Below are 15,565 nucleotides of genomic sequence, written 5' to 3'. Positions count from 1 at the left end.
ATTTGAATTTGAATTGCATGGCATTTGGTTGAGCCACTCCTCACAGACACCCGCCATCATTCTGGAAAGGTAAGAGAACTCTCTAGAAGGGAGTACTTTAACTGAACCGTCCCGCCTACGTGGATTCTGACTGGAGGAGAACCCGGGCCATTTGCTGCTGTAGCAACAAGGCTGTTGCTCTCATCCTCGCGTGTTGTGTAACAGAGACGGAGCAGCCTGATTGGTTTGTTCCACTGGTGAAGGAAGGATAATCACTTGTTCGCTGTCGCACGAGCTAAGGGGAGGTAGGAACTATCCGGCACTTTCAGGCGAAAAGGACTAGACATTTCTAATCACACAGCCGAGGAACTGTCAGCGAGACGCACCAGTACTATCTTATTTTAACCACCCAAGAAACTACAAACTTCTTTACTCTTGTGTAAGCGGGAAAAGGTGAGGCAGCTTCCGGGTTTGGTCTTGGTGCGTATGTACCAGTCATTCATTTATGAACCTACCTATATCTCCGTTTTTAATGATCAGCAATAACGTAAAACAGTCTAAAATGTGGTAATATAATTTCACAGTTTTATCATCTAGAGGGGGGGGGGGGGGGCACAAAAGATTAGAGATAACATATCTTCCCTTTTTCAACATGGCACGCGGGGCAGCATGAATTACTCATGACGTGTTAAGGAAATTACGCGTAGTGCAGTTTCGACACAACCGTTCAGAGAGAGGCTGAATTAATTGTCTCCTGTTTATTTGCAGACTCTACAACCATGTCAGTGAACATCTACGTCAACAGCCCTAATGTGAAGTACACAGATAAACACATTGTGGCTCAGTATGCCTATCAGACCACATCAGTGAAGAGAGAAGGGAACAAAGTCATGGTAAGTCTACAGTCTTTCTCACATTTTGTCCCATATGTTTGTGTATAAAACGTATGTATCTACTATCCGTACAGTCTCTCACTAACTGCATGCTCCGTATGGGGAACAGGTGACCCCCCACACCACTGAGATGACATTTTGTACTGAGAGGCATGTGCCACGGCTGGGAGTGATGCTGGTGGGCTGGGGAGGCAACAACGGGACCACAGTCACAGCAGCTGTTCTGGCCAACAAGCTGGGTCTCACCTGGATGACCAAGACTGGAGAGAAGGTGAGTGGAGTGACACAAACCTGTCTGTGCACTTACATGCAGGGATCGCTTGTTTACATTCATTTCGTGCAGAGACTTGAAGCATGTGGTATTTGAGATGGGAAATCTACGTAAAAATGAAACTTGGTAGACATGATCTTCACTGTGTGGAATTAGCCACAGTGCCTCAAGCAACTTTAAAATCTGGGCAAGTTAATTTCCATGCTTGTTGAAATGGATGCAAAATAAATGGCTGTCTTAGGGTAGGAAAAAACATAAATTGAATGTGTTTTGGTGAATGAACCTTTTATAACCAGACTAAACTAGGATGTGAACACCTGAAAGCTACTGGTGAAGCTTCTTGTCCTATTATGTAAATATGGCCTCCTGTATGTCACCTGATGGAGTGGTAGAGACTCATTAAAAGCTGATTATACTGACATGTTCAGTAGAGTGTAAAGAGCTTAACTGACTCTGGTCTTGGGGATTTATCTTTATATGGACATGCATTTTTGCCTCTATGAGCTGGTTCTTAAGATTTACATTTTGGTAATTTCTCGCTGTGGTTCATAGGATTATACATTTGTAATAAACCTTAAAACCAGTAAAAAAATATACTTCTTAGATGGAATGAAATAACAGTGTTTTTTCTCTCCTCTCTTCCTCATTTCTAAGGAAGCAAATTACTTCGGCTCCTTCCTGCAGGCATCTACTGTTTGTTTGGGGTCAAGCTTTGAGGGCGAGGTCAACGTGCCCTTCAGAGACATCTTGCCCATGGTGCATCCTAATGATATTGTCTTTGACGGTATGGACAATTGCACATAGTCTGCTCAAGGTTTGACCTCTGAGGCAGAAACTGAGAAGTGTGTGTGTGTGTGTGAGAGAGAGACAGGGCAAGTGAGGTAACAGCAGTGTTATCAGCAGAGAAAACCAACCCCAGGGCAGAAGAGGCTGACAATTTTTCAGGAATCTTTGGGAATCTTTTTCTTTTTTAACTTGTGTGTTTGTGTTTTTAGGTTGGGATGTGTCTGCAATGGATCTGGGCAGTGCTATGGAGCGAGCTCAGGTGCTGGATTGGTCATTACAAGAGCAGCTCCGACCACACATGAGCGGCATGAAACCCAGGCCATCCATCTATATCCCAGAATTCATTGCTGCAAATCAAGAGAGCCGAGCCGACAATGTCCTCACTGGCACCCTGGCAGAGCAGGTAGTACACGATCGGCTTACTTGCAGCGTTATGTCGTCTTCATCTATTTATTCCACTTTAGATTGTGTTGTTTCTGTTGTGATTTTTAATTTGAGTTAAAAGAATAAATGGTCTTCCAGGTGGAGCAGATCAGAGCTGACATAAGGGACTTCCATCAGTCGAGTGGAGTGGACAAAGTCATTGTTCTGTGGACGGCGAACACCGAGCGTTTCTGTGATATCATACCAGGAGTCAATGACAACGCCAAGAACCTGCTTGCTGCAATCCAGGTGAGAACAGGAGCTGGTTTGGTTCAGAAACTTCCAGATTCATAAAACATACTCAAACGTATGAGATCTAAAGACACAAATCCTTAAGCTGGTTTCACTAGTGAGGCTTTAATCGTCCATGAAACCTGAATTGTGTTGGTGGCCAGTAGTCATGAATCACCAATTCAACTTTGATTTCCTCCTAATGTTTAGGACCAAACAGTAATCCTCCATCACATTCAGTGGTTATTAAAGCTTAGAGGATGAAGAGATTAGCTTTCCCAACACTTAACTGTGTATTTGTAAATGAAATGCCATAATGTGTCTGAAACGGTCAGCTATTCCTTTCATATCAGATCAGGGGAAGAAAATTATGATTTGCGCGTCTCGGATGAGTTTTTATTTTATCTCCTGTCTTCACATGCTTGTCCTGCAGTCAGAAACGATAATAGTCTATTTCACAGACTTGTGATCTTCAGCAAATAGCTCAATTTCAGATAGGCATGAAGCCGACAATAGAGCTGTAATACAGAGATGTTGTAAAGAGAGTCTCAGGGGATATGTAGCCCTGTGAGTCAAGCTTTGTTCTTCGGTGTAATATGATGATACAATTTGTAACAGCCATTATCTCGCTCTTTTTTTTTTTTTTTTTTTCTATATCCTTCAGGCCGGAGCGGCGGTTTCTCCCTCCACTCTGTTTGCAGTGGCCAGTATACTGGAGGGCTGCGCCTTCATCAACGGCTCCCCACAGAACACTTTCGTCCCCGGGGCCATAGAGCTGGCCGAGCAGAGAGGCGTGTTCATTGGAGGAGATGACTTCAAGTCTGGTCAGACCAAGATCAAGTCGGTGCTGGTGGATTTTCTGGTCAGCGCAGGAATCAAGGTGAGAGAAAGGATGCATGGATAGAAGGAAGGTGGATTATCAAAGTAATTAATGGATGCTAATCAGACTGAGGCGCTCATCGTTCAGAGGAATAATTGTCCTGATGAACAGTTTACTACCAGCTACTATAAAGCCTAATGCACAGTACACCCCTCCCACCAACCCGAGTCAGCTGAAACACATTAACACCACCTGCGGCTGGTGAAAGTGCGTGAAAACGAGTTATTAAGTGAGTAGAGAAATTAAAACAGATAACTAAAGGTGATCGTTGAACAATGCAACCAATACAATCAGAATACATCAGAAGAAAATGTTTGAAAGATGACAGGTGATGTCAGTGGAGGGTACTTGAGCTCCTCTGACAGGGTGTTGGACAAAAAGGTTATGTATTTAACAACTGGATTATACTTCCTTTTGATAGGAATACAGCTAACCACTAGTTTCTCTGCCCTCGACAGCCAACCTCCATTGTCAGCTACAATCACCTCGGCAACAATGATGGGAAAAACCTGTCGGCTCCGCAGCAGTTCCGCTCCAAAGAGATCTCCAAGAGCAACGTTGTGGATGACATGGTCCAGTCAAACCCCATCCTGTATCAGCCAGGAGAGAAACCTGACCACTGTGTGAGTGACTCAAACACAGAATAAAGAATGTGGATGATTACAGAACATAACTGATCAGGATTATTAACCATCTATGTATTATTTCAGGTGGTGATTAAGTATGTCCCCTATGTGGGAGACAGCAAGCGTGCCATGGATGAGTACACCTCTGAAATAATGATGGGCGGGATCAGTACTATCGCCCTGCACAACACCTGCGAGGTCAGTGGTCACTATATTTTGTTAGAAACAAGCAAAACCACACCGTACTATATTAGAGCAGTTTTTAATGCAAGAATCCAAACTGCTAATTGCTGCTAAACTCAACGTTCAGATATATTCTTCTTTCTCTGATAGCTGTGGAGGAGAAGGAGGATGAGGAGGGAGGGGAGAGGCTCAGAAGTACCTGAGCTTACTGTTAATCCTTCTTAACAAGCTGGAGCTAATTTAAAGATACATATGCAGGTCATTGACATAGTTATTTCATGTTTCACTGGCATACCTGCTTAGCCTTCTACCATTTATTCCGTCACACAAATAACATATATTCAGGTTACGTTCACACACTGAATGTGTATGGTAAATAAAATGAATTTGGATTAATGTATAGTGGTAGTATTAAAAAGGCACTGCTACGGTTACAGGATCAGTGCACGTGATCAGCATGTGAAGAGAACAATATTTTTTCCAAAAATGGTTTGAGAGTTCCACATGTTCATAAAGGTCTTAAACAATTCCTTTCTCCCGCTGTCACACCATTAAACTCACCTCCTCTTTCTGTGTTCGCAACAGGACTCTCTACTCGCCAGCCCAATCATCCTGGACCTGGTGATCCTGACAGAGCTTTGTCAGCGTGTGACTGTCCGGCCCCAGGGGGAGGAGGACTTCCAGTCCTTCCACAGTGTCTTAGCACTGCTCTCCTTCTTGTGCAAAGCCCCTCTGGTCCCATCAGGGACCCCGGTGGTCAACGCCTTCTTCCGCCAGAGAACCTCCATAGAAAACATCATGAGGTGTGGATCAATTTCACTTCAAGACTTAGGTTTTCTATACCTGGGCTGCCTTACCACATAATTCACAAAAAAGTTAAAATTTACATTCAGTAGGAGAAAGATACTTTAAATCACCCAAGCGGGTAAACAGGTGTGAAATGTTGGTGTCTATTTTTGTGGCAGAAATTGACAAGAGTCTGCCTCGTTCTTTTTTTCAGAGCGTGCCTCGGCCTTCCTCCTCAGAACCACATGCTCCTGGAGCACAAGCTGCAGAGAAACTTCCTGCCTCCACAAACCACCTACAGCAACGGTGAAGTAGCTGCAATGAAAAAAGCTATTCTCACCAACGGGAACCATATATCTCTAACAAATGGCATCTGTGCACATGTCGACGATGCAGCATGTGCATTATGATTGCAACACTACAGCCCAAAATAGAACTGAAACTTAATACAGTTTAAAACTTAATACCTTGTATAAAAAGAACAAAAGCTCTCAAGCTGCCATCGCAGAAAAAAAACAACAACATAAAAAACTTTGCAACTTGACATGTATGTATGATGCATTTAAAATCATTGGTATTCTGTGAGTCTTGGTCTGTTGAAGAAAGGCATGGTGCAGCTAAATTTCCACCGTATACATGCAACCAGGAATGGAGGTTAGCAAAAGATATGCTATAGGTCCTGCTTTGACAGAGGCCGGTGTGAAGCCACTGACTGCGGTCACCGGAGTCTATATATGACACAAAATTATTCAAGGCAGACTATTTTGTTCGAATATTTTTTACAGAATTACATTAATATTTTTGTTAATACAGTTGTTTCTGAATTTACTGTTAGATTTCTTTCATGTGGCTTTTAACTTTATCAAGTAGGTTTCCGTGTACAAATGTAAAATACAGCTGTACAGTATAGTTCTTAGAAATACTGTTGGTTATATTATTAATACTGTATGTTTTACAAAAAAATGTGGTGTTGACCTTGCAGCTCTGAAAATGGAACAGGTAACTGTTGATGTAGATGGACTTGATGAATGAGGAGCATATTCTTAACCTGTATTTTGTGTTGTTGTCAATCACTGGCATTTTGTAGTTTTTTCCTTTTTTTGTGTGAAACTAAATGACAGGAAATGTGGATATAGTTTTAACTATTTTGTTGCAGAGTCACTTGGGCTATTTATATATAATAAATGTTTAAATATTGTCATTTGAACTTAATATTTCTGAAACATTAATTATTTTGTTTGTCTTTTTTAATTCACTTTTCCTCCTACTCAGCCGTCAAGTTCAAATGCTGTATGTGTGAATAGGTAAAAGCTATTGTTGCTAAAACAAGTATATGACACATCATATAAAAACATGGTAATGAGTAAAAGGAACACATAAGCAAATGCCATTTAATCAGTGACAGATGTTGGTCAAATGAGTCTCCTTTGTGTGCACACACACAAACACTCACTTTGGTATTGTAGTTAGCCAAAGTTCTTGAACAGCTGCGTGTGTTTAGACAACATTTCACATTTAAGAACCTTACCTTCTTTATATTGCTCAACCTCAAATTGAGATAGAGGTTTGGTACTGGTACTGCAGTCTCAGGTATTGTGCCTGCACTAGTATCAGAATTTAAAATCAATGCACAGAATACACACACCTACAAAAGCCTACAGAGCATCCTGTTGGATTTCTCAAATCTTAAAGGAAAAAAAGAAAAAAACAGAGTTGGATGAGGCTGGATTACCAAAAGGATGCAATTGCCCACTCCACTGAAAGCTTCAGACTACTTAGTAGTTTCTAGTAATTTAGTAGTAGTGATGACAAGAAAAAAAGAGTCACATTTTGGTTTGGATTTACTGTCAAAATTATGAGATAAGCCAAAAGTTTGATTGAGTAAACAAAATATGAGAGGAGGAAGTTGAAATTGGCAAAATGTTGCATAAAACCCAATTTATTATATAAAAAGTTAACACTTTAACTTAGTCACAAGTTCCTCTTTTTATTATCTCATAATTTTACCTTTTTATCTTATAAATTAATATTTTATTACATTATTCTGACACAGTGAATCAAAAATCTTGACTTTTTATTAAATATTTTTTGTTTGGCCTGAGAAGTCAAAATTAGCTTACACGAGTATTTTATTTATCACGACTAGTATAAACTGGTCCATTTCCTGTTTCCCGAACGAGCTTCCATCACTTCCGCTGCCGTTGCTGCGACACGGGACGTCAACAGTAATGGCGGACAAAGAGAAACGCCGGTCCGGGGTTATTCCTCCTGGGATGCCCGAGGGCAAAGCCACCAAATCGGACAGCGACAGGGAGTTTTTATCGCAGGCGGGGGTGGGAGAGCTGCTCCGCGGGGCCATCCTGAAGATGGTCGAAGCCAGATCGGACGATCCCATCGGGTTCCTAGCCGACCATTTCTGCAACCTCGCCTCCGTGACAGAGACCGGCACAGCTGGATGCAGCGATGGGGATCAGCTGAACAACGGCCCGCTGAGCGCAGGCGCGCAGGAGCAGCAGCATCTCAACCGGGCACTGTGGCACCTGCGGCTGGCGCACCACTCCCAAAGGTCTATGGTCGAAACAGTGTGATTATAGTGTGGATCATGTTGTTTTCATGGAATTTCCAAAGAGATATATGGCGTTTTTTTTTTTTAATTATCACAGACCCATTTGACATGCTATTCTAATACATATCCTATATTTTATTCTGTGGTAGATAGCTAATAATTCAGTTAGGCATAATTTTGCTTCACTGTGAAAATGATAGTAATATACAGGTTTAATCAATATGTGATTATGACCTATGTTGGCCATAGTAATTATAGTGGAAAATACAGACCATTCTATGATAAACAATACACCGTATAATGTTTATAGACAATGGCAATCATAACAAACTGCAGCATGTACATTTGTGGCATAATTCACTCAACAGAACAACCTGGACACCTTTCACCAAAGGTTTATTATTAGTCATTTTTAATTAGAACAAATTTTGGGTTGCCAGGTTGTGGCTGGTGTGTATTCTCCTCCAGCCCTTTAATTCATCAGGAAGGCCTTCCCAGTGGATTATATCACCTCTGATTTTCTTTAAAAGAACTGCAGAGCATTTGGACCAAAATTAATTATTTACCATCTTTTTAAATTTACAACTGCAGACTTGGATCATTGTGAGAACCATTCACAGAGAGTGATAAACTCTTCACCCTTTATTAATGACTATCAATGACTTGACTGTATAATTAGAGACTCAACACTATGTGAGATTTTCCACATCCTTGCCATTCTAAATTTGATCTTATTTATGGCTCATGACAGACCTATAAAACATGGTTCAACAGGTCTTTAACCATCATTAGTTACACCTTATAAAACCTTTGCAAAAGACTTTTTAGAATGTGGTATCTGAGGAATTTTGTTCATTGAGAAATTATCTTTGTCCCTGTTATTGTGGATAATCCCCAGAGCTCAATGTTTGATAGAAAATTACTAAAAAGAGAACAAAATCTACCTTTATTAAAAAGACAAGGATTGAAAACATATCAAAATATTATACTATTTCAGAGACTGTTTTGATATACTGCCACCTCCTAGCACTCATGATAAGGCTTTGTCATAGTACAATGTTGTACAGGCTACCATTTTGTTGTATTGATGTTATTCGAGAAGTAAATTGAATATAATTAAAGACAAGCTCTTCCTTCTAACTGCTTCAGACAAACCAATGATTCCATTCTTCATTCTAAACCCAGATCTGCCTTCAGCAACAACGTCCGTGTGGCCTACGACCTCATAAACCTCACTGGGCCCCATAGAAATCCAGGTGAGGTTCCTGAGGGTCCTGAAGGCTCCTGCACCAACAGCCCCACAGGAGGAGGGGGAGAAGGAGGAGGAGGAGGAGGAGGGGTGAGAGGAGGTCTCTACACACAGACTCTGCAGTGTCTATGCAGTGAAGGCGGAGTCCCTGCCTCCACGTCCGCCCCGCTCCTGCGACGTCTCCATTGCCAAGACCATGAGGCCGTCCCATATGATGTCTTCCGTCACGGTGTGCTCACATGCGCTGTTTTCTCAGACTACATTCGGCAGGCTCAGAGGCTTTACGCTGAGGTGTGCTGCCCAGACGAAGGGCCTGCCTCGCGGGGGCTGTGCCTGGCCGTACTGGGGACCCTACAGGAAGCACTGGAGACTTCCCAGGGCTGTGATGCAAACTGCTGTGTTAATGCTAATACTAAAGCTAATGCCTGCTTGGAAGTCAATGTGAAGGCTATCCGCTACCTGGAGGCCAGTGCCAAGCTCTCTCCCTGCAAGCTAGCTCAGGCTATATCTGGAGCACAGGCTCGGGGTCCAGGTGGCAACATGGATGCAAAGGAGTTTGAGAATGCAGCTGCAGAGCTGTTTATCACCCGAGTCAAAGTTGTGTCCTAGGTTTCTTCTCTGTTTTCTCATAATTTATGATTCTACAGCTATGTACAGTATGATAGAGCAAATAATTACCCTGTGTCCTGTCTCTGAACTCTAACCTACTGCTGCCTAAATGGTAAATGTCTATATAACACCTAATTAAAAAAACACGTACACACTTATCACAGATATTACCTCCTCTCCTGACTAACACTAAACCAAATAATAACACTCGTGATAAAACCTATTGTTTGATGTCTGTTCTTGAACTTATTCATGTCAACGATGTCTGCTGTGACTCAACAAGCAGCTACTGCACTGTGTGAAGGACATAGAGTTCCTTGGACAGACTAAATACATTCCTAGAAATCAGTATTTATCCTGTTTCCATTGTTGTTGAGCCTTCCCCACGAAACACTCAGTTTAGAAAGCAACACTCTGTACTGAGCTACATCTAATGCAATCCAATACCACAACCCTGTAATAAATCCTCTTCTTTTAACCATTTTCCTGTTTTGTTGAGACTGTCAGTGGAATAAGGATTAAACTGGTCTGTGTCATTGTGGAGGCTGTAGTTTGTGATGCTGTTGCAATATATTTAAGCATTTCTAACATTTTGTTATAGAAACGCTAACATTAAATTAAATTGCTGTAGCAGGAAACATTTGGGGGAATAAACATGGAATACAGGAGAAGACTTGATGTTCGCTTATTTCACTTGTATGCTTATTTGGAGTCTGCCATGAAAGAGAATGCAATATAAGTGCTCTCATCACACATTCATAAACACTGACAAACTGTTGCAAAGAAAGGCATTTACAGGCAGAGTTGGAGGTGGGAGAACAAAGATGAGACTGACGAAGGAATAAAAGAGCTTTTAATTTCCCTCCTCCTCACCCTTGACTCACTGATACATGGACAAGCCACTCAAAGACCACAGATAGACCTATCTCCAGCAAGAGAAGAAAGAGAAAGATAGAAGACTAGAAACAGAACCATATTAACTTAGATGAGAAAGCTCTTAAAAATTACCCTCAATACCCAGACTAAGTACTTATACTGTAGGCATTCTATTGGAATAGAAATATGCCACAGAAAGTTCTGTATGCAAGAAATACAAAACACAGGTTCACTGAGCAAATAACATATCAGCATAACTCCAGATTGTCTACATTTTCACATTCATATTCAGAGAAAAATTATAAATAATAATAATAAATAATACATTGTATTATATTCTTACATACTGTATAGGTTGGTGGTATATGAACAGCTCACAAAAGTCACACTGCAGAGAGAAAATCCAGGTAACTCACTCAAGCAAACAGCTGTAATTTTGTACCTATCACTGTACTGACATGCAGGCTTTGATGGCCAGCCCTCCAAAATAAACACAAACACTCAGCCGTTTTAACTGTTATTACAAATAAAAATACATTTGTTCACAGTGCTTAACAACAAAGGCCATACATCTGCTTTAGCAGTTTATACATACTATTACTCTACCCAGCATTTTACTGTGTAAACAGTTTAAATGAACTACAAAATTTAAGTTCTGTCTCTTACATGTTAATGCATCAGTAATAATGATCTTATAATAATATAACACAAACGCTGGTCTATTTTCCCTCTAATAATTCTGTACTTCATTCATTGTAATGGAGTTTTATTTTTTACACTGTTTTGTTGCTACCTCTTATGTAAATGATTCTGATGATTTCTCGGACAAGAAACATCCTTTCAACCACTGCTTATTTTGAGACACCAGATGGCAGCACCTTTGTGCTGGTCAGTCAGACACAAACAGGAAGAAAGCGGATGTACACAAGCTTGCAGTAGCCATATGATAAAATGACAATAGGTGCGACAACACCTGAGCTGCTGTAGTACTTTTACCACCGTAACTTCATGTCCTGCGTGCTGTCTCCCGGTTGAAGTCGTGAAAATGGAGGAAGAGGAGCAGCTGCGGTCGTTCATGTTCCTGATGACCTACATGCTGCTGAAGCGCAGGAGAGACATAAACAACGCAAACACCCAGAGGCGCAATGAGATCCAAAGACGCATCCGACACCGACAGTACTTCTTCCAGAGACAGAGGAGGATGCTCATGGTCAGTCGCTTCCTCTCTGTCTCGTTTTATGTCCCACACAACCGAAAACCTGGCCTGATCACATACAGTAGCTTCAGAAAGTATTCAGACCCCTTCACTTTTTGCACACATTTTTGTTCTGTAGATCTAAATTTAAATAGATAAAACTGCCATTTTTTCCCATTAATCTACACGGAGTAACCCATAATAATAAACTGAAAACATGTTTTTGGAAAAGTTTGCAAATTTATTAAAAATCAAAAACTGACATTCTCTTTTTTAAAAATTCAGACCTTAATTAAGTACTTTGGAGAAGCCCCTTTGGCAGGAACTAGATGGATACAGAAGTGTGCCAATACCATAGAGCAGAAGTTAACATAAATAGAGCTGCAACAATGACTAATTTATAATATTATAATTCTATTATTCTCAGTAATCGATCTCTTGTTAGGTCCATAAAAATGTCAGAAATTATTTTTAAATGCCTGTCACAATTGTCTGACCAACAATACAAAACCCCCAAATTTTGGAATTTACAATAATATAAAACAGAGAAAGCTGAGAATTTAGAAGTTGAAACCAGACCAGTTGTTATGCATTTCTGCTAAAAATGGACTGGAATGAGAATGAAATGAGTATTAAAATTGCTGCAGATTAATTTTTTCTTGATTGACTAATCGATTAATCAGTGAATTCTTACAGCTCAAAGAAAAGAAACTCCAAATTTGCAATTGTACTTGACAACAAACATAAAGTAAAGACAGGGGGTATGCTGCACAGATCATACCAAAACAGACACACAAATATGTGTTTTGACAGCTTCTCTATTTGCACTATAGGTGGTGATACAGATATTGTTTTTAATTTTACCAAACAGAGCAAGGAAAAATGTTTTAATGTAGGAATGTCTGCATTCTTGAATATAAAATCTGGCTACAAGTGTCATAAAAATTAATCAGCTAGAATTGGTAATGAAATTCAGGCACTGGTCAAAGAAACAAAACATGGGTCCTTTCAACAGTTAACAAATGTCATAAAATCTCTGAACTGATTCAAAGAAAATGTATTTTATTTTATTTTTGATCCCTCCTCAGATGATGATAGCAGGAAGTATCCGCTCCAACATCCGCATCCGCACTCGTCCCTGGACCACCACTCCAAGCACTGATTGGTGGGAGCGTGTGGTGATGACAGAATTCCAGCCCTCTGATTGGCTGGATAAGTTCCGCATGAGCCGGGAGACGTTCTTCTACCTCTGTGACAAACTGAGGCCCCGTCTGGCTCGCCAGGACACCAGCTTCCGCCTGGCGCTGCCTGTGGAGAAACGTGTGGCTGTGGCTTTGTGGCGTCTGGCGTCAAACATCGAGTACCGCACCATCAGCACCCTGTTCGGTGTGGGGAAGTCCACTGTTTGCAGGTGTGTTAGAGACATGTGTCACGCCATCGTGGCACTCCTCAGCTCAATCTACCTGCGCCCCCCCGATGAGCAGGAGCTGGAGGATTCAGCCCAGCTCTTCCTCTCCCACCTGGGCTTCCCTCACTGTGTCGCTGCCATCGCAACACTCCACACAGCCATCATCACTCCATCAAACAATGCATCTGACTATGCTAACCCTGCCGGCTGGCTCTCAGTGCTGTCTCAGGTAGAAAAGGCACCTTCATCTGTGCTGCTGCAAATACATGCTCATTAGTTGTCCTACATCAGATTATGACTTCTAGCCTCTTTCTGTCTCTCTGCTGTTTCAGGTGGCTGTCAGTGGACGGGGGCAATTCTGGGATGTGTGTGCCAGTTTCCCAGGTGGGACAGACCCAGCTGACATCTTACAGAACTCATCACTGTGGGCCACAGCTGCAGAGGGTGGACTATCACCAGCCCTGCTACCTATCTTTGTCGGAAAACCACTTCGGTTAAGTTAAAACCAGCAGCATGACAGTTGAATCAGGATCCAATTCAGTACCAAGTAAATCTCATTTTACAGGCATTTAAGGATACAATATACACACTGTAGAGGTAAATTGCTAGTCTTTTCCATTATTTTATTTTGTTTATTAGGTTTTTACTCCGCATTTGTCACTCATCTGGCATTAAGGCAAAAGGACTTAATATGCGTGTGTGAAAAAAAAGGTTCGATAAAAAGGCAGGGGACAACACACAACTCACTAAATTTAATCATAAAAATGCAGAAACTTGACAAATGTAGTTTTACTTTCATTCATTTACTATACATTCCTGTTTGTTTTAAGCCTGGTTATAACCTTGTTTTTTTTTTATAGTAACAGTTTTTTCTGTGAACAGGGGTTTAAGATTTAAAGCTTTGCCCCCTAACTGAATGTCAAGACAGTGGATGTTGTCACAATCCTGTCAAACATGTTTAGTTTTAATATTAAAGTGTCCCGGTGTGTTTTTTCAGACCATAACTGACTGAAAACCATCTGTCATGTCCAGGTATGTGCTGCTGGGGGAGGCCTGCTACCCGCTTCAGACCTGGCTAATGAAGGCTTATCCTGAAGAAAAAGGCAGGAGGGCAAGTCACGCAGCACTGACAGAGCCGCAGCGACTCTTTAACCGGCGGATCACCAGAGCGCTCCGCGTGTCCGAGGAGGCGTTGCTGAGGCTGAGGGCACGTTGGCAGTGCCTGAGCAAGAGGAACGACTGTGGACTGGACGTGGTACCCACCATGATCCTGGCTTGCTGCATTCTGCACAACATGTGCGAGTCCCACGGTGACGCCTTCAAGGCAGGGTGGCAGGTGGAGGTGGTCGAGGCAGAGAGCCCTCAGCCCAGCCACAAGCAGCTCCTCTCTACCAGTATGGATCAAAGTCATGCTGAGGAGGTTCGACAACTCTTCTGTGACTATTTTCAACAGCAAAACAATTGATAAAGGACTAATATTATTGATAATCCTTCTAAACTTTTGTACTCATGCTATTATATTTTTTGTTACACTACCAGTATAGCTATAAAGATAGCAATGTCCGTCTGAACTGTCAGTCACATGTACCTCTATGCTAACTGTAGCCAGGCAAGTTAAAGCAAGGTAATATTAGCATCTCAAACCTGTAGAACTTAAATGCACTTCAACCTGATGCAGTAAAGCTCACACTGATTATAAAAAAAAGCCAAACCTGGCAGTGTGGTGCCCTAAAGTCAGAATACATCCATGGAAGAAAAACACTCAACACTCTTGATTTAGTCAGGAGCCTGTCTTCACTCTGGTGCCACCATCTGTCCAAACTTCACATGTTTAGTTCCACTACTGGTAAGGATGTTAGAACAGTGAAATAGTCTTTTATCCATTTTGTTTTTAAATCTGTCAAACAATTATGTCTTCTATCTTTTAATAAAACTGTTTCTACATATCATTTATTTCGCACATTTGTATGAATTGCATCATTGCATAAAGGTCCCTGTTTTATTTAAAGAAAGTTAGATGTGATGTGCAGATAGATAGATGGATAGATAGATGTTTCCTAAAAGCAAGAAGAATGCAGGATAAGCATAAGCATGATACGTAAACCTGAGATGAAACATCTTAGTGATCATGGAGATGCAGCTGCAGATCCCACATATTCCTCAATGCTAAGCGTCCTCATTTGCTTTGTGAACTTACTGAATGAATACTTTATACTACAGATGTTGCATGCAACTGTACTCTAAGGCCACGAGATGTCGCTGCTTTCACAGTTCAGAGCCACTACGACTCTCACTAATAATGTGTCTTGTCTAATGCTGCTTGCATTATACTGCAGGTTATTGATGGAGTGATGGGGAGTGCTTGTTGAAATGTCTTCTGTCTTAATGATCTACATATTGTACTATACTCTACAGATCTTTTTCAGCAGTACAGAATATTGTGCAGCACACATGCAGCAGGTGTTGGACTTGTTTTAGCAGTGATCACACATACATTGCCGAGGATACATATAAGAACTAAAATAACAGCGTTTCCCAGTTCATACAGACTGGCTTTTGCATCTCATCGACCTAACTTGAGTGCTCACAATCAGATCCCACCCC

The 15,565-nt window shown here is 41.4% G+C and overlaps 3 protein-coding genes across 4 annotated transcripts; all 3 read left to right on the top strand.

The window, feature by feature from the left end:
• The first annotated feature begins 198 nt into the window (after window positions 1-198).
• On the top strand, window positions 199-6,255 carry isyna1 (inositol-3-phosphate synthase 1). 2 transcript variants are annotated; one of them, XM_022751339.1, is made up of 11 exons: window positions 199-432; window positions 748-872; window positions 982-1,143; window positions 1,798-1,927; window positions 2,139-2,332; window positions 2,452-2,601; window positions 3,248-3,463; window positions 3,922-4,086; window positions 4,174-4,287; window positions 4,858-5,075; window positions 5,273-6,255. In XM_022751339.1, the coding sequence occupies exons 2-11, from the start codon at window positions 759-761 to the stop codon at window positions 5,466-5,468; spliced, it is 1,659 nt and encodes a 552-aa protein (XP_022607060.1). In that variant the 5' UTR covers window positions 199-432; window positions 748-758; the 3' UTR covers window positions 5,469-6,255. The 2 variants fall into 2 exon arrangements, with proteins under 2 accessions (XP_022607060.1, XP_022607061.1); XM_022751340.1 differs by having other exon boundaries at window positions 234-284.
• Window positions 6,256-7,286: 1,031 nt separating this feature from the next.
• tpgs1 (tubulin polyglutamylase complex subunit 1) lies at window positions 7,287-10,143 on the top strand. The gene is made up of 2 exons (XM_022750969.1): window positions 7,287-7,624; window positions 8,810-10,143. The coding sequence occupies exons 1-2, from the start codon at window positions 7,287-7,289 to the stop codon at window positions 9,480-9,482; spliced, it is 1,011 nt and encodes a 336-aa protein (XP_022606690.1). The 3' UTR covers window positions 9,483-10,143.
• Window positions 10,144-11,277: 1,134 nt separating this feature from the next.
• On the top strand, window positions 11,278-14,858 carry LOC111225932 (putative nuclease HARBI1). Its single transcript, XM_022750989.1, has 4 exons — window positions 11,278-11,568; window positions 12,642-13,190; window positions 13,294-13,454; window positions 13,994-14,858. The coding sequence occupies exons 1-4, from the start codon at window positions 11,404-11,406 to the stop codon at window positions 14,424-14,426; spliced, it is 1,308 nt and encodes a 435-aa protein (XP_022606710.1). The 5' UTR covers window positions 11,278-11,403; the 3' UTR covers window positions 14,427-14,858.
• The last annotated feature ends 707 nt before the right edge of the window (window positions 14,859-15,565 follow it).

The sequence above is a fragment of the Seriola dumerili genome, unplaced genomic scaffold (assembly GCF_002260705.1).
Source record: "Seriola dumerili isolate Sdu_G_001 unplaced genomic scaffold, Sdu_1.0 BDQW01000149.1, whole genome shotgun sequence".
NCBI lineage: Eukaryota > Metazoa > Chordata > Actinopteri > Carangiformes > Carangidae > Seriola > Seriola dumerili.
This window is presented reverse-complemented; position numbering and strand designations above follow the sequence as displayed.